General features: G+C 32.1%; 1 protein-coding gene across 16 annotated transcripts in view; it reads right to left on the bottom strand.

Annotated features, from left to right (window-relative positions):
* Positions 1-26,382, bottom strand: part of Fip1l1 (factor interacting with PAPOLA and CPSF1) — a 71,263-nt gene that overhangs the window by 23,170 nt on the left and 21,711 nt on the right. For 8 of the 16 annotated variants that reach the window (XM_046461437.2, XM_046461511.2, XM_046461588.2 and 5 more), the window contains 3 exons: positions 21,766-21,873; positions 10,771-10,864; positions 8,538-8,694 (listed from right to left, as the gene is read on the bottom strand). In XM_046461437.2, coding sequence (XP_046317393.1) covers positions 8,538-8,694; positions 10,771-10,864; positions 21,766-21,873 — 359 coding nt within the window. The remainder of the gene's footprint in view (positions 1-8,537; positions 8,695-10,770; positions 10,865-21,765; positions 21,874-26,382) is intronic. The other 8 variants (XM_046461873.2, XM_046461972.2, XM_046462114.2 and 5 more) reach the window with 1 other exon arrangement.

The raw sequence follows: 26,382 nt of genomic DNA, 5'->3' as shown, positions 1-26,382 counted from the left end.
GATCATTATTATCGAAAGTACATGTATGAGGACATGAATTGGTGTGAATATACTTTATATACAACCAGAGATATGAAAAATTTGTGCTCTGTATGTTTAATAAGAATTATAATGCATTCCGCTATCATATATAAATTAAAAAAAGAAATCCCTGCTTTCTCCATTCAACACCTCCACGTTCCTGGCCAACACACAAACTGCCTATGCTAGCCAACAGACTTGAAAAACTTATTGAGTTTCTTTTCTATATCCTTTATCTGTAAAATAAGTATGAAAAAAATATTTATTTTCCTGAGAATCCTTATTTAACAGTAGTAAAAATAAGGTTTTTAATACTGACCAAAGCCTCTTGGAAAAGTAATTCAAACTCTAATGAAAGGAATAATTAGTTGTACTGAAATCACAACCTGTATCAGAATCACCTGGAAACACTGATGAGCTCTTTTCCTAGAATTTCTGATTCAGTAGGTCTAGAGTGGTTCCAGAAAATTTGAATCCCCACAAATTTCCCAGGAGATAATCATGTTGCTGACCTGGGACCATACTTTGAGATTTAGTGGATTAGATTCTAAACTTCTCTTCTAATTTCACTGCTGAGAAACTCAAAATAGATTAAATATATCTAGTAACAATTACTAGATATATTTGTAAATTGTTACTAAAGCATCTACATGTGATACAAAGAGTAAAACCATATTACAACCTATACTATCCAGCATTCTCAAACAATGAGAAGGAAGGAGGGAGAGGGGAAAGATGATTTAGTTTTTCTAGTTCATAATATACACTCCGAAATGTGTAAGTGGAGTACTAGGACATGGAAACCTGAAATCTTTCTTGGGGAACTAAGGCAAGGAAACAGAAAGGCAGTTAATCCTGTTAAACATAATATTAAGAAGAATTTACCAATACTGAAAATTCCCACAAAACTAATATGGGCTGCAGTTTCTCTTTTTTCACCCCCAAACCACCACAAAACTGAACAAAGATTGTCTATAAATAAGCTCATTCTTAATGTATTCCTTCATCAATTTGTGATAGGCAACTTCTAACTTGGCTCTCAATGATCTCTGGTATATTCCTGGTATATTCTCCTTTATAAAATCACTGATATTCATGCCCTTTCTTTTGAGTGTAGGCTGAATGTTGTGACTTATTTCTAACGAATGAAATATAAATAGCAAAACTGATAGTACATCGCTTCCATAACTAGATTATAAAAGGCAGTGGCTTCTATTTTGATGACACTCTTTCTATTATTGCCACCTCAGTTTGCATGCTTTAATGAAGTAAGCTGTCATGCTGGAGAGGCCCACGGACAGTGAGGAACTGAAACCCTCTCATCCCAACATGCTAGAAAAAAACTGACTCCTTTTAATAAACAAGTGAGTAAGCTACATGTACAGTTCTTTAATCAAATATTCAGAGATGACTGCGAGGTCTGAAAGACTGTGAAGCACAGAACCCAGTTAATTATTCCTATATTATTGACTAAGAAAAGCTGATAACCCTATGTTGTTTTAAGTCACTACATTTTGGGGTAGTTCATGACACAGCAAACAATATAATAACTATATTTTCTCTATTAATAAAGTTCAAAATAAAGAAAATAGCAAAATAACATGAATTCTGCTTCCTATTTCTCACTAGTAAATTTCAAATACCGTCAGCACTAAGTGTGTAAGGAGTAGAAAACCCTGATCACTTAAAGCCACAATTTTACTTCACAAACATCAAGTTCAGAAAGCATGCACAAAGAAATTGAGTGAAGAGACAGATTTATAAAAATTTTTAAATACCACTTTCTATCAAACGAGATTGGGCACATTCAAGGTAATATGGCTGTTGACAAGATACCACCTTCTGTAAGAAATGCTTTTCTATATATCATGATTGTAAAAATAAGATACACACACACACCATCTACTAACTACTCTTTTAAAAAAACATCAAGTGTAAAATACCCTAAACCATTTCTTAATGATTCAAGATTTAATTACAAGAAAAAATGTATTTAGAAAATGCTGTGGTCACAAAACTTAAAGCAACCAAAAAGTTGCCAGCATATCAAACAAGTAAAAAAAGATAATTTTATATTATAAAATGAAGAAACTATAACTATTATAAGGGGAACATCAATGGGGGAAAAGACATTGAAAAACCAACATCCTAAAGAGGCTTGTAATCACCATGAAATTTACAGTTAATTTTAATTGTTTCAAAAAATACTATTATTTACATATAATTAGCAAAATAACAAAAGAGAAAATGAATACAGTTCTCAAAGATTTCAAGAAATTTTTTTTCAAGGGTAATTCTGGCAAATAGTGCCAATTAATATGAAATCTGTTGGGTAATATCAAAAGCTATCACACTATAGCTTAATGAATGCTACATCCAGAAAACAACTTCTCAATTAAAAGTACAAAACTCAAGAGTGCTGATAATATTCATCTAATGTAAGCCAACCTTCTGCCAAAGCAGCACTTCCCAAAATTTTGTCCAGGAATTTCAGGGGGTGGTCTCTGAGATCTTCCTCAGGTCTAAACTACCTTCATAAAAATACTAACATGTTGCCTTCAATGTTTATTCTCTTAAAAATGTGTGGTCAAGTTTTCTAAAGGCTATAGAACTTGTGATGTCACTATCGATTTAATGCAGGAAACAAATAGGAGAGCCCCACTTTTTCTAATAAGTCACATAGTAAGAGATTTACAAAAGTTTTAAAACCACTTTTAAACTTCTTTAAGTTTAAAACCACTTCTTCTAACTAGAGGATTTTTTAATTGCTCTAAGAAAAAAATTACTACTTTTTCATTAAAAACGTTCTTTATGTTAACATATGGGTTATAGGTATTTTTATATTAATAAATACCTTAATTTCTCAGTTTTAATTTCTAATACAAAAAAAAAAAAAAACAGATACAACATGTATAAATAGAAGGTCTTTGGGGTCTGCAGTAATTTTTAGGAGTTCAAAGAAGTATGTGACCAAAGTTTCGGAAATGCTTATAATGTTAAAGAACCATAGTAGTAAGAAAGAAATCATGTAAAGAGAATGCAGACCTTTGGAAAATGCAGAAAACATCTCAGATGAACCCCAAATCAAGATATTTAAGGCACAAAAATTTTAACTTCATACAATTAGCAGTACTCAATGACTAGGTAAGATACTGATCTATAAGACAACAATCTTTTAGGAAGGAATCAAATGTCTTCTAAAATGTAGAATTTTTTAATATTTGAATTCTACATAAACAAGTAAACTCCACATCCAGCTTTTAAATCAGTGATAAAATGTTATTCAGAATAGTTGAGCTACAAAGAGCCTTTGTCAACTCCTAAGAATTCTACTCTTGGGCTCTGTTTCCACTGTTCTCAAGAATAGTCCTAATATTAGTTAATGCAACAAAAAAATGCGTCAAATTAACCTTGCCTTCTATCCCTCCAATATGCTTCATTATCAAAAACAAATATATGACACTAATGTCTGAAGTAAATTAACATTTAAAAGCCTACATTATAGCCTACCATAAATACAGTTAGTTCAAATCATGAAAATTATTTTATTTTAGAAACAAAAACAAGCCAGAGACAGATGAACAAACATTGTTATAATTCAACTTACATAAGGTACTAGAGTAAACAATTTCAGAGAGACCAGAAATTACAATAGAGGTTAACAGGGACTGGGAATTTTCAGGGGTGGGGGGGTGGGAGTTGGGGAGGAGATAATGTTTAAAAGTCACAAAAATTTTGGGGGGGATGAAGAAGTTTTAGATATAGATCATGGGTGATGGGTGATGGTTACACAATGACCTCTACTCTTAAATGGTTAAAATAAACAACATAAACCAGATCACCTAGCCTATGTATGATATCAATCCTTTCAGTTTTATATAGTATTTCTTCTAATGAACAAGAATTTAAAGCTGCTTATTCAGTTAGGCTTAGACAAATTAACACAAATCAAGCAAATAATAAAACTTTAGTTAACTGAAGTTAAAAACAAAACATAAAACTAATTTCTGGTTATTTCCCTACCCAGAAATATATATGAATGCATTTCAACATCATGGAAGTGCTTGGGGAAGGGGTAGTGAGTTGTCCCTAACATTATTGCTGTAAATACACATAAGCCAATAAATAATATCTTTGAGAGGTACTAATCCATTTCAATATAGTTAAGAAAGAAAACAGTCTTTCCAGCAAACTGCCTGGATTAGAATTCTGGTTCTATTTCTAGTTATTATTTAAATTCACTAAGCCCCAGTTTGCTCATCTATAAAATCAGAAATAATTGTTCTAAAATCAAATAAGATAATACATAGAATATGTCCTTTTAGGAAGGAATAGATATATTTCTATTATTACTCAGAAAAAAAGCATAAAATTGCTCTAATGTGTTTCTGAAGGGAAAAAAACAACTTAAAAACAGGTTCTATTTTCTGGTTCACTCGAAAATGAAAATAACAGAAGATCATAATTTGCCAGTATTTACTTTCAAGCTACTGTCAGTATGGCTGCAAGGAACCATATTTCCAGAGGTATTTTTCATCTTTGTTGTACTCTAATACAAAAATCTCCTCCAATCTTCATATAAATCTATTGTGGCCAGAAATACTTTGTCCTCCCTGTTTACAAGATTTCATGTTTGCTGATATGTGTTTATGGGGAGAAGAGGCAATACATCTCTGTCAACTGACAGTAAAAATCTTGACTAAGAGTTGTTTCCTCATCTCATAATTGTTGGGAACTATTTTGGGGACTAGGATTTTGGCTTAGTGGTAGAGTGCTCGTCTGGCACATGTGAAGCACTGGGTTCGATCCTCAATACCACATAAAAATAAATAAAGGTATCGTGTCTATCTACAATTAAAAAAAAAATAAAAATAAAAAAGAACTATTTTGTTATGTGATGAGTTATATCTGTAAACCTCCAAGCAGAGGTGACCATAAATTTTGTCCTCCAAATGAGGACATGTTTGAGAATTAACAGCAATAACTATGGTGGGACAGAATGTGTAACGTAGGTCTGTTACAGGCAAACTTGTATGTATAGTCACCCTACTTATAAAAACAAAACTGGCAGCAAACTAAAATATGGATGTAATACACCACTTCTGTGTATCTTATCATATATAGAAATTTAGTCTTAAAGTTATGCATTAGAAATCTAACATTAACAAAGTCAACATTAAAACACATTTAAATCATTTCTCAAAGGATTTTTCCCATTGGTGGGTGGCGCACGCCTGTAATTCCAGAGACTCCAGGAGGGTAAGGCAGGAAGATCACAAATTCAAAACCAGCCTCAACAACTTAGCGAGACCCTGTCTCAAAATAAAAATAAAAAGGACTGGGGATGTCGCTTAGTAGTTAAGCATCTCTGAAGTCAATCCCTTGTACCATCTCCCTGTCAAATTTTTCCTCTTTTCAATATTTTTAAAGAAACCAAAAAAGGAAACTCAGAGTTTCTCTAAGAAAAATTCCTTTAAGGGAATATTTTTTAAAAGACTCTTGAATCACAGCTTTCTTTCATTGGCTGCTTATGAGCCTGAAGGTGATTTAAATTACAACAAACTAGAGACCATGGTATATTTATGTGGTTTTGTGGCCAAGAGCAACTTGATAGCTTTCAGCAGGGTCTACATTCAGCTGGTATTTGTCTATGCAGCCATGCTGCTGTTGAGAGCCAGTGGAAATTTGGACTGAATGTACTAATTGTTAATCTGAAAATCACCTCTGGTGTTATGTAAAAAATAAATGTTGTTAATTAGCTAACATTTAGGGAACATGATGTGTACACAAGACATTATGACTAGTACCAAGGGAAAAACAGATGAAAATAATAGCCCATACTCGCTCCAACAACCCATACTCTAGTAAAAATAAGGAGTAATTCAGATAGTCTCAACTAACCAATATTCAGTTTTAATAAAAGTTGACATTCTCCCCACCTCTAGCATGGCACCATGCAAGTCAGCATTAGAATTCAACTTGAATCTATATTCCTTAAATACTGACAGTACTGCAGGGAAACATAATCCAAAAATAAGCATTAATGGAAATCTAGATAGGAAGCACGGAGCTGAGAATTAATATTCAGGAGATAAACAGACTACGCAAAAAAGATAATGGTATTCTATAGCATAATGTCATCAATAACCTAAACATTATTCAAAGATTTCTTTTTTTTTTTTGAGTACTTGGCCAATCTAAAAGATTTCTTATTCTTATAAACAAATTACATGGCAAAAAAATGGAGTGGTTTTGAAAAAAACAGTAATGCCAATTCTAGATAATCCAATGCCTATCAACAATACCCTACAGAAAGCTTCTGAATATTCTAATACTAGCAAAGTATTTATTTTTTCTTTAATTCTTACTACTTTTCTCCTAAATAGCTAATATTGAACATATAAAAATGTTAGCCATCTGAAGACAAACCATTAGCTAATAAATAAGAAAATTTCTTTCATTCTATCATTTGTGACAATATGCATGAACCTGGAAAACACAATGCTTAGTGAAATAAGCCAGGCACAGAAAGACAAATACACACGATCTCATTTATATGTGAAATCCAAAAATAGTAAACTCATATAAGTAGAGAGTAGAATGGAGGTTACCAGAAGCTGAGGTGAGGGTGGGAAATGGGAGAAGCTGTTCAAGGAGTACAAAGTAACAATCAAACAGGAAAGTATTAATTTTAGAGATCTATCGTACAGCATGGTGACCAGTTAATAAATGTGTTTTAAAATTGCTAAAAAAATAGTTTTAAAATGTTCAAACCACAGAATATGAATATATAAAGTGATGACTGTGTTCATTAGCTCAAAATCATTCCACAATGTAAATATACAGTGAAAATCATGCTGTATCCACAAATGTGTAGAATTATTTGTTATTAAAATAAAATTTTAGGACCCGGGATATGGCTCAGTGGCAGAACGCTTGCCTCACACATGTAAGGCACTGGATTCGATCCTCAGCAACACATAAAAATGAATAAACAAAATAAAGATATTGTGTCCATGTATAATTAAAAAGTTTAAAAATAAATAAGTAAAATTTTAAAGAGTTAAAAATTTTTTTAAGAAAATTATTTCAAATCCCCTTTAGTACCTAAAGTTTAAGATTATAAAGCAATTCAGCATAAGAACCATTATCATAAACATTAATTATTTTTTGTCTTATTAATCAAATACATTCAAAACTGTACACTTTATCTCTTTTTTTCCAGAGGACAAAAGATTCATTTAAGCATCATATTAAGTATGAATCACCTAAGTCCCCTTTCATTTGGTTAGTTCTCAGCACAGTAAGACCCAAGAATCATAGGTCTAATTCCAATTCATAACTGTTGAGTTCAATTCAGTTGTTTAAATAAGAAAGTCACTGAACTCTAGAAACTAGGTTGTCTGGAGTAATAAGCACATCTAACCTATCCTGGTCTTCTTTTCCTCTATTTGGAGAAAAGAGATTCTCTAAAAGACACGAATCATTTTTTGTAATATTTTCTCAACTTTTCTGAGGGTTGAGGGATGGAAGGAAATCAAAGGTGGTAAGAGAATAAAGGGTAGAAGGCACAGCTGACATTCAGAGGTCAAGGGAAGAATATCAGGGAAGGCCTATGCAAACCCTTTGGTTCTGTGCTCTGATTACAATTAGCATCTCAAGGCAAAAACAGCTCTCTGGCAAATGTAAAGTGAATGAAAGTATATGACTGTCTAGTATAAATTGATTTTACTAATAGCAAATTCTAATACATGTTGCCATGTAATTTTGATTAGTATCAGCATTGTTACCATTTACTACTGGCACTTTCTATAAGAACAATGTAATTAGAATCTCTATCAATCTTGTTCAATAAAGTTGGCTAAAAGGAAAAAAACTGAAACTTACTAGAAAGAAAGAGAAAAGTCATTGCATGAAAGATCAAAAATACAAGTAAATGTGAAGCTTGGGGATTGTAAAGTTTTTCTCTACTACCACTGAAAGGGTTTTTAATAATCTAAAGCAGTTAAAAATATAATAAAAAATTAAAATTACTTTTCTGTTTAAAAGTAGTAAATACCAGGTACCTGGTACCCAGTAGCAGTCTCCTAAAAGGAAACCAGCACACAAAGAAAGAAGACTGCCAGACAAATTTTAATTATAATATCTTCACAGGATGTAAACTTTTTGGACCTACTCCAATTGTGAAAGTATCTTTAATTTTTTTTTTCAAAACAAGTTTATATATGGTTTACATTTCAGTATGGATTTATACATACACTATTAGTAACTTTAGTTTGGGGATCACTATATTTTGTATGTTCTTCTCTATTTTAGAATATTGTTTCTGCTATGCCAAAATAGCAAGATATATATATATATAATGTTTCAATGTGCATCTGTTAAAGATAATAAATGTATCTATTATATTAATGTAATCAATCAAAACATTATTTTCAAATATATATTTTCACTGTGAACTCAAAAGAAACACGGTTATTTTTCTTTCAAAGTCAAATGCCTTTTTTGCTATTTACCTGGTGGTGGAATCAAAGGTGGAGCAGTGCTGACAGTTGGAGGTGGTGGAAGAAATGGAGGTGGTGGAAGGTGGGTGGGAGGAGCTCCTGGAGGGAAAAACGGAGGTGGTTTGCTAAAATTGTTGTCTACTTCAGTAGCAGATCTTTCAGAAAGGACCTAAAATTAAAGCATAGTTCATTAGAAAGATGATTAAATATTCTTATCTAAGATTAATCTTAATAAATTAATTTCATTTAATCTAAGAAATAAAATAAAAGGTAGTTTAATTCATATACATATATGTTTTGGGGGGGTGATAATTCTATGTATATGATATGCATTTATAACATTTGCATTTCATTCGCACAAAATACTTTTTCAAAAGTTCATATTGAAAGCCTAGGAAAAGTAAGCAGATTATCACCAAGAAAACCTCTTGGGGGACAGGAGGAGGTGCGAGTGTACCAGAGACTGAACTCAGGGCACTCAACCACTGAGCCAAATCTCCAGCCCTACTTCTCATTTTATTTAGAGACAGGGTCTGAGTTGCTTAGCGAGAGCCTCACCATTGCTGAGGCTGGCTTTGAATTCTGGATCCTTCTGTCTCAGCCTCCAAAGCCAGTGGGATTACAGGCATGCATCACCATGCCTGGCACCAAGGAAACTTTTAATAAGAAACAATTAATGGGGCTGGGGTTGTGGCTCAGTGGTGGAGTGCTTTGCCTAGCACTTTTGAGACACTGGGTTTGATCCTCAGCACCACACAAAATAAATAAATAAAGGTATTATGTTTATCTACAAAAAAAAAAAAAAAAAAAAGAAAAAGAAACAATAAAAACATTCCAAACAAGAACCTTGTAAATACAAAGTAGCAAGTATATTTGTTATTCAACCAAAGTTAAAAGGTTCAAATTAAGGAAACATAATCATTCAGATACAGATACTAGCCCTGACAAATTAACATGGCAGCAAGTCAGAAATTCACCATATCAGGGCCTATCATCATAACCGGGTTGCAAAGCAAAGCATCCATCAACAGGTTGCAAGTAACAGACAGTAATACATGTACACTACTTTTTCATGTAAGCCCTATGAATTTAAACTAAAGTTCATTCCTGAAAAATAAAGCAGTGTTGGCAAAATGCTAATCTGTGTAAACAGGTTAAGAGTCATGCACCAACAGAAGCACTCCAAACTTACTGAAATACAATGGCAAGCAAAATGACACCTAGAAATTTGGACTTTTAACAAGTTGCCTAAAGGATTCTCAAGTTCAAATAGGTTTGGAAAATAGCAATTTTTTTATGTTATTTTTTAAACAGAATTTACACTTCTTGAATCTTGGTTAACTAAAGCATATCATTTAACATATAATCTCTTTTGTTAAGTTTTTGTATACTGAAATACAGTAATTTTTGTAAAGCTTACACTCGTAACTTACATTTCTTAAAACAGGTACAGAATTATTTTAAGAAGTCATGGCATTTTAATGATAGAAGAAGGAAAAAGAGGCTACTTTTCATTTCAGAAATAATTACATTTAAGAATACTAAAAAGAATATTTTACATAATTAATTGGAGATTAAAATTCAAAACACTTTTGACATTTTTTAAGGTATTGAAAAGAAACAAACAAATAATGAAAAAGCACAGCCAAGCTGAACAACTGGCAGTCTATTACTGAAGTTCTAACATTACTTGTCAATTTACTCGTAACTCATTTCATTTCACTCTTCCACTTGGAAACAAAGAAACTCTGCTTCCCTCAGAAATGTCATATGAAATTAATTATGGCACATACAATAAAGCTTTCATAAAAAGATCTTAATTCATATTTTTAAGATTAATATTGGGAAAATACAAATAATTTTAGATGAAAAAAATACATGCGAAAATGTAATAATAATAGCATCCCAATTTTGCTTAGCAATAAGGAAGAGCTGTGCCAGAATGTGAAATGTGACATAATTTAGGTAATAGAATTATTGATTTTTTCCCAAAATTTTAATCAGGAATATATATTGTTTATAATAAGGAAAAAGAAAAACCTTACTAAGAAAGACCCACAGATTATAAATTCTAAATGGAAAAGCTTTTGTAATAATTATAAGGGTGAGTAGTTCCACATTTTCAATCTCTTTCTAGAATGTAAAGCACCTAACACATAGCACAGTATTATGAATATTCATTAAATAAATTATTATACAGTTATAATCCCTCAGTTAAAATATAATTGATCTTCAAATACTAAACCTGTATGTTGCTGTTTTCATTTGCCCGTCGCCTTCCCTCTACTCGGCTAATAGTTATAGTCTGACCAATAACATCAATTGCTCCAGGTAATCTCCTGTAACATAAAAATTAGATCAACTCAGTTTCTCCTAAATTATATGTTTGAAAAATAATCAAAATATTAAGTGAAAAATAAAACTAAAACCTTTTGCAATACATTTTTAAAATAAAAACAGTGAAAGAATTTCACTGAATTAGCTCTCAATATCCAGCAATGACCATAATGTTATATTTTAAGTACTTGTATAGCTTTTCTTCTATCTTTTACGTCTCCACCTGAATCATGCTCAAGAAACTGGATCAGATAGCATATTTAATTAAAATTTGTTGAACAAATATCTTAATTCCATTAACACCAACTTTTAAAGTTCCCTAAAAAAGGTTTAAAAAGAAATAATGCTCATTTCAATACAAGAGGATATTATCCCTAATAATATATTCAAGCATTAGAAAACCAGTTTTTCACTACTGATAATTTGCCGTAAGATAGAAAAATTCAAATACTTAAAAAGTCCGCCCTATTTTTATTTCTATTTACAATCCCTTTGAAATTTAAATAAATGAGTATATGAGAAAATAGTCTACCACAAAGCAATACTGTTAATTTAATAGGAAAACCTAGTAAGTTAAATTTTTAAAAATAAAATGTTAAAAGCTATTGTATAGTTGAGGAACGACTCCATAAAAGTATATATGCTTATGTGCACATATAACTACATGACCATCATGTAAAATCAGAAGAATGAGAAGTTATACTCCATTTATGTATGATGTGTCAAAATGCATTCTACTGTCATGTATAACTAATTTGAACAAATTTTTTTTAAAGTATATATGTCTAAGAAGACACAGAAATTACTTGCAGGTATAGACAATGAGAAGTGAGTACAAAGTAGAGGAATTTCTCTTTCATCATTCAGTTCTAAACAATTCCACCTTTAAAACATTTTAGGAAAAGTGAAGCAATTAAAAATACCACAGACCCTTCCAGTGACCAGGTTGGCTTCCTAAAATGATTAATAATAAACAACAGCTATTATTTGCTGAATGCCTAACCTGTTATACCAAAACCTCACAAAAGGGCTGGGGATGTGGCTCAAGTGGTAGCGCGCCCGCCTGGCATGCGTGCGGCCCAGGTTCGATCCTCAGCACCACATACAAACAAAGATGTTGTGTCTGCGAAAACTAAAAAATAAATATTAAAAAAAAATTCTCTCTCTCTCTCTCTCCCCCTCCCTCCCTCTCTCTCTCTTAAAAAAAAAAAAACCTCATAAAAATCCTCAACTTAAAAATTATTGTACAGTTAGATATGATAAAGTTGGGGCTGAGAGTGAAGTCACCAAGTAATAATTAAATGGCAAAAGTAATTTTCAAACCTGTAATATTTCAGATCAATGCCTAAAACCCTTTCCTTTGAGCTATATTATCTTCTAGTAAAATAATTCCCATTTGAGAAATTTAAAATTCTTCTGGAAATAATGGATCAGCAAAAGTCTATCTCAAATGAACCTTAACACACTCCACAAATAATTTTTTAAAAATTTATTCTAATTTGTTATATATGACAGCAGAATGCATTTCAATTCATATTAAACATATATAGCATAATTTCTCATATCTCTGGTTGTACACAACATAAAAACACCATTTGGATCTTCATATATGTACTTAGAGTAATGATGTCCATCGCATTCCACTGCCTTTCCTACCCCAATGCCTGCTCCCTTCCCCTTTGCCGTATCTAGAGCTCATCTATTCCTCCCATGTTGTCCCTCTCAATCCCTATTATAAATCAGCATACTTATATCAGAGAAATCATTTGGTATTTGGTTTTTTGGGATTGGCTTACTTCATTTAGCATTATATTCTACAACTCCATCATTTACCTGCAAATGCCATGATTTTATTCTCTTTTAATGCAGAGTAATATTCCATTGTGTATAAATATATATATACCACATTTTCTTTATCCATTCATCTACTGAAGGGCATCTAGGTTGGTTTCACAGTTTAGCTATACAAATAATATTTTTACTCATAAAAATAAAGACACCCCTATTACTATCAGTATATAATGACACCTGAAATATCAAGTACATAGTCAATACCATCTCCTGCCAATTTTTTCCCTTCTCTACAATTTTAAATAAAAGTTATAGTCTTCCTAATTTTATGCCTGGATCCCTAACTTCCTTGGTTCCCTTATGGTCTCAAAAGCCAAGAGTGAGTTCACTTAACTTATATGCTCCAATATAACTGAGGAACCATCCTAACATTCACATCTAGGAAAATTCCAAGCACCTCCAATATAAAAAAAAAAAAAGTTCTCCAATTTTTATCCTAAATCTTTTAACTCTACGCCTGCCACAACTTCCCATCAAAGTACACACCATCTGCTCTGATACATATACTTCTCAGATTCTAACATCCTACCCGATACAGGTATGCAGTGAGCCAGGATTTCCTTCATCATTTATTGTTGATACCTAGATTTCATTGTCAAAATTTGTATATTCACTATACTATTTCATTTCCTATTCTTTCCTGTTCCCAGTTGCAGAATTTGTCCCCTTTCCATGTTTAAATTTATTTCTGTCAAGACCAAATTCTCCCAACTGTGTTTACGTTTACAATTTAGATTGGAATTTCCCAAGTTGTTAAAAGCAATAAAAATCAAATCTAGACATGACTCTCAACTTTTCTGTTAAAGGGAAAGACTTCAATTAGCTGTCTTTTACCACCGATCTTTAAGGGCCTTAGGTTTTCAAAAAACCTGGAACACACAAGAATATTCATCTTAAAATTTGTCTTAAATATGGTCAGAGAAATTCGCTTCCCCCCACCAGCTTTAAATGGCCTGATTACTAAAAATTCAAAACGGCAGATACTATTTCTAAAAGGATACAAGAAAGCATTCTTAAGAAGTGTATATTCCTACAGTGAAGTTCAGAAAATTCCAATTTCCTACATTTTCATTAAGACCTCTTTGCACAGGCATTTTTACCATTCACAGATTTACCTTTAATTAATGATAAATGAAATTTACTTGCAAATGTCTTATGACAGGTACACAGCATATACTTAAGTTACCAAAAGCAAATAATATTTAACACAAATAATTTAAAAATTTGATGTTATTATGATGTTATAATTTGGAAAACAATATTGAGCTGTATTATCCCATGAACGTTTTCTCCCCCTTCCTAGTGCTAGGGATGAAATCCTGGGCATGCTAGACAAGACTTCTACCACTGAGGTATATTACCAGCCCTCTATGAAAGTTCTTGAAGGACAGCTTTTTATTTCATTGCATAAAAACATTTAGTAGAGCTTCAATATGAGGAAATCTATAACTTAAGATGTACTAAAGGTTGAATTGGGGTCTGCAAACTTGTTCAATAAGCTAGATAGCTAATGCCACTATAACAATTCTCTTCTCTAAATTGAACTCAACCATCTAGTAAAATCTTAAGACAGAAACTAACTACATTGGATATCCAAGTCAAGTCTACGGTTTAAACAGGTAATGAAGGTTCACAAGAGTTTCTACCTTGCTTCACGGAACAGATGAATATGAAAATATCTCTAAAATTATAATGGAATTAATTTAAAATATCATATTTTTATGATTCTGATATCTCAGAAAAAGTTTAAGGGCTGCTTGCAGAGATGCAACAAAAACTTTTAATAGAAAACTTGGGGCCAAGCAAAGATAGTAAAAAGGTTAATTGTTAATCTTTTGCCATAATTTGATTTCTGAGCTACTTATTTTTAGCAATCAAAGCAAAGAACATCCTTGATATAAAAATCTTTAATGTACATAAGATAAAAAATCATTTCCTCTGAAGTTTGCTTTTGCTGGTAATAGCAGTATTTATTAAGCACTTACTCTGTTAGACAAACACTGTTCTATAAGGGTTTTACATATGTTTATTCCTCATAATAAATATTATTATTTCCATATAGATGATAATAAGGAGAAAAACTCTGGTCTTTGAGTCCACTTAAGAGAAAGCATGAGAGCTGAAGAGTTTTTAAAAACATAGTGAGAAATACATTTTGCATGGCAATTCAGAACATAATGATAGTATATAAAACCTAAAGAAAAAGTTTCACGAGATAATGCTTACCATAAAGAAAAAATATTAAAATCAACTCTAATTTAATGTTAATATTTATATATAAGAGGAAAAAAGCAAAATAAACAATATATTGGTAGGAATCAGCAAATTGATTTCATAACCACTAATGGATTGTAACTCCATTCTCTGAAAAGCTCCGAAGTTTCCAACATTACAACAAAACAAAAGTAAATCTCGGAGCTATTTCTCAAAATCTTCCTCAATGCTATCTATACAAAGCATAACAATAAGAAGCAATTAAAATAAAAGCAAGCAAAACAATGTGGTCTGAGTATTTATTCCTCTGAATGGTCAGGCTTGATCTAAGGACTTACTATGTTTTTGATAGCAAGTGTTCCTAACTAGCACACATGGTTCTCTAAGAAGAATCAAGAGGCCCTGAACCTAAATAAATGCATGTGTATATATGTAAATTTCAAACAAGGGACCATGGTTTGCAGCAAAATTTCAAAAAGATTATTACTTTAAGGAAAAGTTGAGAATCGCTATTTTAAAAGAAAGGATGAATCGCATATTCTTATGGAAATCTATTTTTCTCATAATAGAGCTTCTAATGAGAATTGAGTGGCAGACAGTACAGAAGTCTATTCTCTAGGGGAAAAACTAGAATGTGGTATTTTCATATTCCCAAGACAGATGCAATTGGCATGATGTCTAAATCAGATCATGTATTTAAAGATATGGCTGTACAGTTCTGCACAGAAATCAGTGTAACATCTTTTTAAGCTACTGTAGGAAAGAAATGAACCTTGAAAGACAAATAGGATGGATTTAGACAATGAGAAGCAAGGACATTTTAAATGGAGGGAAAAGCCTGAATTGGGGAAAATATTTTTATGTATAGGATTTCTTTTGGGCAAATATATTATTTAGCACTCTGCTTCCAGCAGCATAATTCACCTGATAATGGTTACCAACCAAAAGACTTTCCAAAGAGGCAGAGAATATAAATTAAATGAAAAGCCCATAAAGAACTCAATGAGGCTATAAAACGCCATGCAAATGTCAGTTCATTATAGCTAAATCTATCATTTTACTTCAAAATCCAAAATGCCCAGCCAGCATTTGATCTTAATTTTTATGCCCAGCCAGAATTAAGTCTTCACATTAAAATGATTCTCAATTTACCTGTACATCATCATTCATCTGGGGAGCTTTTAAGAATCCTTATGCCCAAAATGAATTAAAAAGACACTTCTCAAATGAAGAAATACAAATGGCCAACAAATATATGGAAAAAAGTTCAACATCATTAGCAATTAGGAAAAGGCAAATTAATACTACCCTGAGATTTCATCTCACACGAATCAGAATGGTAATCATCAAGAATAGAAATAATAATAAATGCTGAAAGGATGTGGAGAAAAAGGAACACTTTTTACACTGTTGGTGGCATTGTAAATTAGTACCACCACTATGGAAATCAGTATGGAGGTTTCTCAAGAGACTAGGCTTGGGGCCACCATAATTAAGTCCCAACTATACCACTCCTCAGTATTTATCCTAAAGAATTAAAGTCATCATACTATAGTGATACATTCATACCCATGTTTATAGCAACACAATTCACAACAGCAACACTATGGAACCAGACTAGGTGTGTATCAACAGATGAATGAATAAAGAAAATATGGTGTGTATTTTATTTAGCCATAAGAAAAATGAAATTATGTCATCTGTAGGAAAATGGATGGAACTAGAGACTATGCTAAGCAAAGTAAGTCAAACCCAGAGGTCAAGGGACTTATGTTTTCTCTGATATACATAAGCTGGGGAAGAAAAGGAAAAGAAAACTGGGGGCAGATCTCATGGAAAACAAAGGGAGATTTGAGGATGAAAGGAATTAAAGGGTAGGAAGTATTGATGCGAGGGGAGTGCTGGGGGTGATACTGGCCAAATTATATTGTTATATTGTGTGTATGTACAAATATGTAACAGCAAAGCTCATCATTATGTACAACTATAATGCACCAATAAAATATGGAGAAGAAAAAAAAGAAAGAAAGAAAGAACCATGATGCCCAGAGTGCATATCACACTATTTAAAACAAGTATCAATATTTTTTTAAGGTCTAAGTATCAATACTTTTTTAAGGTCTCCCAAGTAATTCCAACAAACAGTCAAAGTGAAGACTACAGACTACAACATAAAGAACATATTCAAAGAAGAGACCAACAGGCATTTGATTTTCTTCTTGAAAAAAGTTAGTTGTTGAAAATTAATATTTAATGCTTTACTGCTCAATAGAGTCATACTATCAAGGCCTATTAATTAACATAAGGTGAAACTCATTACATACTTTTGTAAAGAAAATTTAATATTTTCTAGAGTTCAGATGGATTTATTAAACAAAAATCCTAACTAGAAAAATAACATACATCCAAAATACAAATCACAGAATTTAAAACATCTTCAAGGAGGTGTGATTTATTTCCTCTTAGCACCAATTTTAAAAGAGATGGATAAAACCTGTGATTTACAGGTGTGGTATCATATGCCTATAATCTTAGTAACCTAGGAGGCTGAGGCAGCAGGATCAAAAATTCCTTACCAGCCAGGGAACTAAGTGGACCCTGTCTCAAAATAAAAACTAAAAAAGGATGGGAATGTAGCTCAGTGATAGTAGGTCCCAGGTTCTATCCACAGTACCCACTCCTCAGTATATATCCAAAAGATCTAAAATCAGCATACTACAGGGATGCAATCACGTCCATGTTTACAACAGCACAATTCACAATAGCCAAGTAATGGAACCAACCTATGTTACCTTTGACAGAGGAACGAACAAGAAAACATGGTGTATATATACACAATGGAGTATTACTCAGCCATAAAGAAAAACATTGCAAATGAGGCATAAATTCAATTAACTTCATTTTTATGATGAGCCAAAAGGCTCTTTTGCATACTAAAATTGCAGTACCATGTTTCAGGTTCCATATACTCCTTTACAGTATGCCTTTCCCAACTCAGTATGCCCTTCCCCTTCTTCCAAAAACCAATAATTTCCACGCTAATTTTCTGGGACCTGAATTAGTGAAATATTGTTACTTTTTAAGCTTTATTTACAACAAAACAAAAGGCCTTGAATGCTTAAAGATGAAATATGTTCAAACTGACTCACTGGAGGGCATGAAAGTGTTCATTAATGCAATCAAGTTTATTCATTTTTGTACAGAGCTTGCAATAAAGTTTTACCTGCAATATTTATGCTTAAATTCACGCCTTTAAATTTATCACTGACAAGGAAAATCACAGCTCTCCAGGAAACTTTTTATAAAATAACAAAGGCCTTCATACATCCAATCACATAAAATCTCATAAGCTATAAATTATAGAAGCATGCAGAGTGCTCAAATACACTAAGGTCTGTCTCACTGACACATAAAATAGGTATTTAAGAACAGATGAAGAAGTGATTTTTTTAGACATAATGTGCATTAAACATCCCGTTTTATTACAAGTTTTGTGCTTGTTTATTATACAAGGTATAAGTAGGTTTTAATATATTAGTGATTCAACACTGAAAAGCAATTTTACCAATCCTCATTGAAGAATCTCAATCAGGTAAAAAGTATTCTGAGACAGGAACATAAGCGTTTTAAAAAAAAAAAAAAAAACAGAATTTGAAATTCATTATCTAAAAGAATTTGATACTATAAAATGGAAACAAGAAATAAACTGGATATTAGGGTAGGTTATAGCCAACAATCAATGATAATATATGAATTTTAATTTTCTGTTTATTTTCTAAAAGTGCTCCAATCTTCTAATTGGTTTTCTAAGTGTTACAAATTTGAATTTATGAAGCAAACTTAATAAAATGCCATTGTTATAGATACCAAATTAGCTTAAAGAATACTATTTAAAATGTTTGAAAAACATTGTTATGCAAATTAAGAGTTATTAGTGTGAGGTAAGAAGTCCAAGGCTTCAAATACAGTAGCTTATTAAAAGAATTTCAACCTTCAGATTTAAGCAATGCCTCAAAGTCCACATTTCTCAATTACATTAAATATAAGAGCTGAGCTGGGGATAGTGGTGCACTCCTGTAATCCCAGTAACTCTGGAGGCTAAGGAAGGGGATGTCAGGTTCAAGGCCACCTTCAGCAATATGGCAAGACCTCAAGCAACTTAGGAAGACCTGGTTTCAAAATAAAAAATAAAAGGGGGTCTAGGAACAGAGCTCCTAAAAAATAAAAAGGGGGTCTAGGAACAGAACACTTGGCTTAGCACATGTGAGGCCCTGGGTTCAATCCTCAGCACCCCATAAACATAAATTAAATAAAGGCAAGTGTCCAACTACAGCTAAAAACTATAAAATAAAATAAAGGGGGGGGGGAGCTGAGCTGTGGCTCAGGGGTTAAGCACCCCTGGGTTCAATTCCCTGGCATCCCCCCGCCAAAAAAACACAACACATACACACATAAAACAAAACAGAAAAAAAAAAAAGCTGAAATCTAGCTTTCTATTTTAACATTAAGTGTGTGTGTATACACATACAGTGTATATACTCTACATACACATGCACACACTTATACAATGCTTAAAAAGAGAAAAACAGCTCTTACCTAGGGATTTTGGAATTTTCAAAAATACAAAAAAATGCACTGAAAATACAGTATTCACTTTCCTATTACATATATTTCCCAACATAATCACAAAGTCAGAATGGAGAGGTTCTTTTTGTTTCCAAAGTTGTTGTTTTTTTTTTTTAAAGGGGGAGAAGGGAGTGTGGAGGAAGTTTACATAGAGTAAGCACTGAGATGCATCATTTTCAGGTAGGAGAACCAATATTCTCCCATAAACCAGCCAAATTGTTTCAAGAAATAAAATATTATATAAAAAATGAAACAAAATTTTTAAAATTCTAAGTAAATGACTGATATAAAAGAAATTTCAGATGTTCAAACAGTACAAAAAAATATAAACTTTAAAATTAAAAAATAATGGATTTAATGTATTCCTATGACACTTTGCCTACAAAGGATAACTTGCCTACAGTGAAGGGATTCTAACCCAGGGTTTGCTGCTTAACTACCTGTGAACTGGGGCAAATTCCCTAATTCCCAAGATCTTCTATTTCATCATAAACCAGGAACTAACCAGAAAATAAGAAAAATTTCAGGACCAAAGGAAGAAGCTTTCCAGATTGCATAGTCTAGCCCCAATATTTTACACAGTGGTAATGAAGAAATAGACTTTAGAGACTCTACTTAATTCACACAGGGAGTTACTGACAAAACTACACCTAAGATCCAAATCCAATACTTAGCCATGAGACAATTGTTAAGAAAATTTTATTCTTTATATACAAAGATGGCTCATTAACAATAGCATAATAATTTTATAACTAAAATTCTTATTGTCTAATTAAATGGGCTATTGATGTTACTGATCACTTTAAAGACAATTCCAAGTATTTCTCCATGCACTAAATAAAGTTAGTAACAGAGAAATTATATTAGTGAGCATTTAACACTTTGGATTCCATAGAGATGACAAGTGTGAAAAAGTTCATGTCCACATTTGTTAAAGTTTTCTTTCCTTAAAACAGCTCTGGAAATTTTTCATTTCTAGTATACAATACATATGAAAAAAAGTACTGTTAAAATAAGATATATAAATTTTCATTCTTTAACCTGCTAAAGCAACACAGGTAACACTACACTGAAAACACAGATAACACATTTTTATCTGTATTAGTTACTAAACTGTAGTTTTAATACTCTTTATAGTCAAATTATTTTTTACTGAGAGGAATACCTACTTTTGACAATGTCTAAGCTTATTCTCTCCTAACAGGAAATTCTATTAAAGTAAATTGACTAGAAATTCTTACAACTCATGGGAAATATATAATTAAGACTCCATAGAAAAAGAAATCTAAGAAGTCAAATTGTTTCTTCCCTTTGCTTATTTTAAGGTGTTATGAAACTATTTAATTCAAAGCCATCATCATAAGATACAAAAAGTACTTTAAAAAATAAGTTGTATAGAAAGAAAGTCTAATAATTTGTAACAAAAAGAAATACCCTTACAATACCACAGTTATTTAAAACTTCTATGGTTATATTTGGAAGCTATCTTGGTCTTTATTCCCATTTCAGGCACTGAAGCATAATCTCTCAGGCTGGTTAATATTGGTAACGCATTTTCACATACTAACACAGTTGCTTCTCATTATATCCCTTAGGAATAAAGTTATACTTCTATTTCACAGGCTCAGAGAAATGATAAAAGATTATATGCTTTGTAAATATAAAATTTAGAAAACAAACCAAAATTCTATGGAGGTAAGTCATCAAAGCATAACAATAAGGAAAATAGTACAAACCAGGACAGACAGTAGACCCACTTAATGGAATAAGAGGTTTATACACTACTGTTGGGTGTAAAAATTGAAAAGATTTAAGTGGAGTCAAATTTTACAGGCTCTAAATACTGTCTCAAAGGTTAGATTTTACTCCATAGGTGGTAAAAAGCACCTGGGAATATTTTAACAGGATATTATATGAAAAAGAAGAGATAACCTGCAGCAAGGGGGAGAGTAAAATATTTACTGACCACCCTTTAGTGTGGTTTAATACAATTTATTATGTATTATAAAAAGCCAGAAGGATGAGTGGCAAGATACATGCTAGGTCTTCATTAATAAGGTAACTAAAAAACCCTTAACTATACTCTAAAAAAGCATAATATGGGGGGTAAAAATATGGTAGACTAATCGAAATTTCTTATCTTACTAATGAGACAAAACAACACTGATGATCCAAACATCAGGGATTATCCAATGTTTAAAAATAGCCTTACCTTAGATCAGGTGATTCGGCCCTCCCATATCGATCCTGCCACTTCCCAACGCTTGAATTGGCTTTTCTGGAGGCAGTACTTGTCTGAGACTGAGAAGAGGTGCTGTTTCTGGTGAGATAAATTTTCTATGTTTTTTCTTACATATTGTTGTCTCTGACCCCCCTTGTACTGTTTCTTTCTTTTTTTCCTTGACATGATTTTGCTAAAGTTCTTTAACATGTTCCTATAGTATCATCCTTTTCAAGTCATATAAAATACCTGCTGTGGAACTAAGACTACTAGGGACATCTAAATACTAGTATTACCAATATATTATAACTCAAGAATATTTTTAGAAATATTCAACATAGCATGATGTCAAAATGCAGAAATAAGAAAAGTACCAAGCGTTTGTTTCAGGTTAAAATAAATTATCAAAAAATAAATTTCCGTGACTATGAATGAATAACATTAATTTCTATAGTTTCACAAAATCTTATTCAAAATTTTGGTATTTCCTTCCCTACATTTTTCAATAACAGATATAGGTATTGTTAGTGCAACCAGTTAAGAATAATACTAATTATTTTCATATACACTAATATATGTATTTAGAACCGATATACTAAATACATATATTTTATTAAAATTCCATTTCAAAGTAACAACTATTTCACAGTAAAACTACAAAGTTAATTTTATCCCCCAGTGACATACTCTATAAAAAGTTCAGCTATTTACACTCTTGCCAGCCCTTTAAAAGTCTAATAAAATGCTCATGCAAAGAAACTAGCAAAATATATATGCTTACTTATGTAAAAAGGGACACAAGAACAAACCATAAACAAAATGGAATGAAATCTCACAATAATAAAACAAGAATGACAAAGTCTTTATATACCTTTGGATATTCTTGTCTTTAAAGCTATTTTCAATATTTAACATAAGCAAAAAATAAAATTATCAGTAACCATGCCAAAAAAAAAAAAAAAAGAAATGCTAAAAGTGAAAACCTAGGGGCTGGGGCTATGGCTCAACAGTAGCACACTTGCCTGGCATATGTGAGGCACTGGGTTCAATTCCCAGCACCACATATAAAAATAAATAAATAAAGGTCTATCAACAACTAAAAAAAAACATTTTAAAAAAGTGAAAACATATATAATGAAACAAATTATATTTTAAATAACATAACCACTGAAGGATATTTTTGAACGCAATACTTTGACTATTCACCTTCAGTCTTAAAAAAAAAAAGAAATGCAAACGAATCTTGAACTCTACCTATTGGGTTTGCTTTTTGTAATGTAAGTGTAGAGAAGTTCTGAATCTATTTTAGGTGTACTTGAACATCAATCAAATGAAAATTTATAAAACTGTTGAGATCTAAGTTCTCTCTGTGAGAAAAGGGAGATGTAACATGGAATAGGTGAAGAGAAGAGAATTAGGAACTCTGGGGTTGAACTAAATGCAAAAGAAATATAATTTCATGATTAAAATTTTGTAAAAAGAACATGCATACAGACAATTTCATATTGAAATTATTTTTTCCTGAGTACTGAAAAGGCCTGGAAATAATGGTTCTTCAATACAATAAGCATAGCCAGCACTCTGGTCTCTGTTTTTAATTACCATTTCCCACTAAGAGGTAGAGAGTGCCTTCAATAAATGACTGCTTCTTGGGAAAAAGCAGGGAAAGTACAAGGTAAGCCTGGAACGTCTTAGTAATGACATATAATAAAGAATATTAAAAAAAAAATGGTGACACGTTAAAAAGTTACAGAAGCCTATTTAAAGAGAGCTCCCACTGACCTAAACCTGTACAATTTGAGCATCAAAATGAATTAGAGTACACATGAATCATACATACACTTTATACACTACATATACAAAAAAGCCTTCTTCATAAGCCATACATACATGCTCTCTTACACATAAAAAAAGAATTACTAAATCGAAGAGATAGTAAGTGAGGTAGATGGGAAACCTCATTTTAAAAGTAGAATGCCAACTAATAAATATGAAGAGAAATAGTTAGATAATAGTTTGTAATCACTATTTGAGCCAATACAGTAGTAACTGATTAAAATGAAAACCATCAATGGATGCTAAAATTCTTGGGAAGTTTGTAAAGGAATGAGGTATTTACACCCAGTTTCTCCACAAAATTATTAAATACAAAGGGGGAAACAGCAACTGTGCAGTGCTGCAATCTGAAGGGTGCCACCCACAAGGTAAGTGATGGTTATCATCATTAGTAAAATAACGGGTCAAAGTGATATCATGTATCCCCAAGTAATGCACTGGAAATGACACAACATCACTTACATATTACTACTGTGCCAAAAGCAAAGCCTAAATCTAATAATGAGGAGACATTAGACAAACCCAGATTGAAGGATCATCTGTGAAACAACTGAATTGTACTCTTCTAAAATTCAATACCACAATATAAATAATGAAAGGCTGAACAGCTTTTCCAGATTTGAAAAGAATAAAGAGATAAAAGAATTAAATATAATGAATGATCCCAGACTGAATTCTAACTCCAGGAGGAAAGGAAAGAACTGCAATAAAGGGCTTATTGGAATAATTGGTAAAATTTATAACCTATGTAGATACAATTATTATTAAAATTTTCTCACTTTGATAACTGTGCCCTATGATTATGTAACAGAATGTCCTTACTCTTAAGGAAAACATGCAGAAATATTTAGGGATAGAGGGAAGTAAAGCTCACAATTAACATGCAGAAGGTTCAGAAGAAAAATACTTCTTAGAAATTAAAGCAAATATGACAACATGTTAGTACTGGTGAATCTGTGTATATGGAAGTTTTTTGTATTTTTCTTCCAACTCTTTGGAATTTTGAATTTTTGTCAAAAAATATTAAGAAAATAAAAATGAAGAAGGTAAAACAGGGACTTTCAGGAGAATGGTAATATTCTATTTATTGATCTATGTAATGATTTTCATGAGTATGATCAGTTTGTGAAAACTTACTAAGGTGTAAATTGTTAATGTCACTTTTCTGTATGTATGTACTTCAAAAGAGGTAAATAATACAAAACCTTTTGAAGATCAAGCAGAATTTCTAATATATTAAATATTAACCTTTCACTAAAGTATAACAATTTGCTGGGCAGTATAAGAAACTAGAAACCCAGTACTTCTTCAGATAAGGTACCAAAAATTTTCTTTAATAAGGTTCTATGCAAGCATATCAACATTTATAAGTTTGTAAGGCAATCTAAGATTTTAGCAGTGGAAACATAGAAATTACATCAACAGTGCAGCTAATTACTCAAATGCCTATTTTGTAGCCTCTACTATGTTTTAATAACATTGTATTCATGCTTGATTTATTTTTCTCTAAAATCTATACATAATCCATCAAAATAGGCTACTGGTCTACTTTTTGAAATATAGCCAGTATTTGACTATTTCTCCCCACTATCATGTTAGTCCAAATCACAACTCTCTCTTGTTTTAATAACTGCTGTTAACTTCCCAACTGGACCATTTCCTCCCTTAATTACTCTATAGAATGTTCACAGTAAAGCAGCTCAACAGAAAATTAACACCTAAATTATCCTCTTCTCTCTAAAGTCAATAAAATTTTATATTCAAAGATTTTATCCAATCTCCACAAATATGAATAAAAATTATATTAATTTTTTAAAAAAATATTTCACATTGACTAGAAAATATCCTTTTGGTCAACTGAAGATAAATCCAGAAAGCAATTTTTCTAGTAAATAGTGTCCTTTATACACAAAAGTGACAGCATTGATATGCGAGGTAATTTTAGTTTCTACAGGTTGCAGAGATAAATTATTCACTTTTTCTTTAGTCATGATGGGCCTGCTAATTTTTCCATTCTTTCTTTACCTACTTTTTATTTGTTCCTTGCCCATCTGTGTTCTCCCATCTCTCCTTACTGTCTCCATCTCTACTTAGATCCATGGTCCATCATTATTATCAACCCCTTGAGTACCTGCTCAGTACATGTTTACCTGGTACAACCTACACTCCTGTGAGAAAACTCTAGCTACGCTGGGCACAGTGGCGCATGCCTGTAATCCCAATGGCTTGGGAGGCTGAGGCAGGAGGTTCATGAGTTCAAAGCCAGCCTTGGCAAAAGACAGGCACTAAGCAACTCAATGAGACCCTGTCTCTAAATAAAATATAAAATAGGGTTAGGGATGTGGCTCAGTGACAGAGTACCCGTGAGTTCAACACCTAGAACCCTAACTACTCCTCAACACATACTTGAAAAAGATGAGAGAAATAACTTTTCCCATTTCCATTATCCACCTACTTACATGCAATGGGGCTCTGTATCCTACTTTCTCTCCTGTTATGAGTAAATTGTCTGTTGTCCATGCTCCTACTTAAGGATAACTTCAGCATGTTATAGTCCATGCCCTCTGGACTGTGTTACAACAACTGACCCCTTCTCACTTGTTGCATGATCAATTTCTCCTCTAGTAACTCAACCCCTAAGTATACTAAATGCTCCAATGACTTTCACCATGAAACACCTCCTGATGCCACACTTCCCTTCAAATACTGTTCCATTTCTTGGCACTGGCCCCCACTGAAAAAATTAGAAGTCTTGAAATTTTTTTAAGATTT

Source organism: Marmota monax, unplaced genomic scaffold (assembly GCF_021218885.2).
Source record: "Marmota monax isolate L192 unplaced genomic scaffold, Marmota_monax_Labrador192_F-V1.1 WCK01_AAM20220418_F8-fsc00025, whole genome shotgun sequence".
In the NCBI taxonomy this organism is placed as follows: domain Eukaryota; kingdom Metazoa; phylum Chordata; class Mammalia; order Rodentia; family Sciuridae; genus Marmota; species Marmota monax.
Note: the sequence above shows the minus strand (reverse complement) of the source record. Positions and strands in the feature narration are given on the sequence as shown.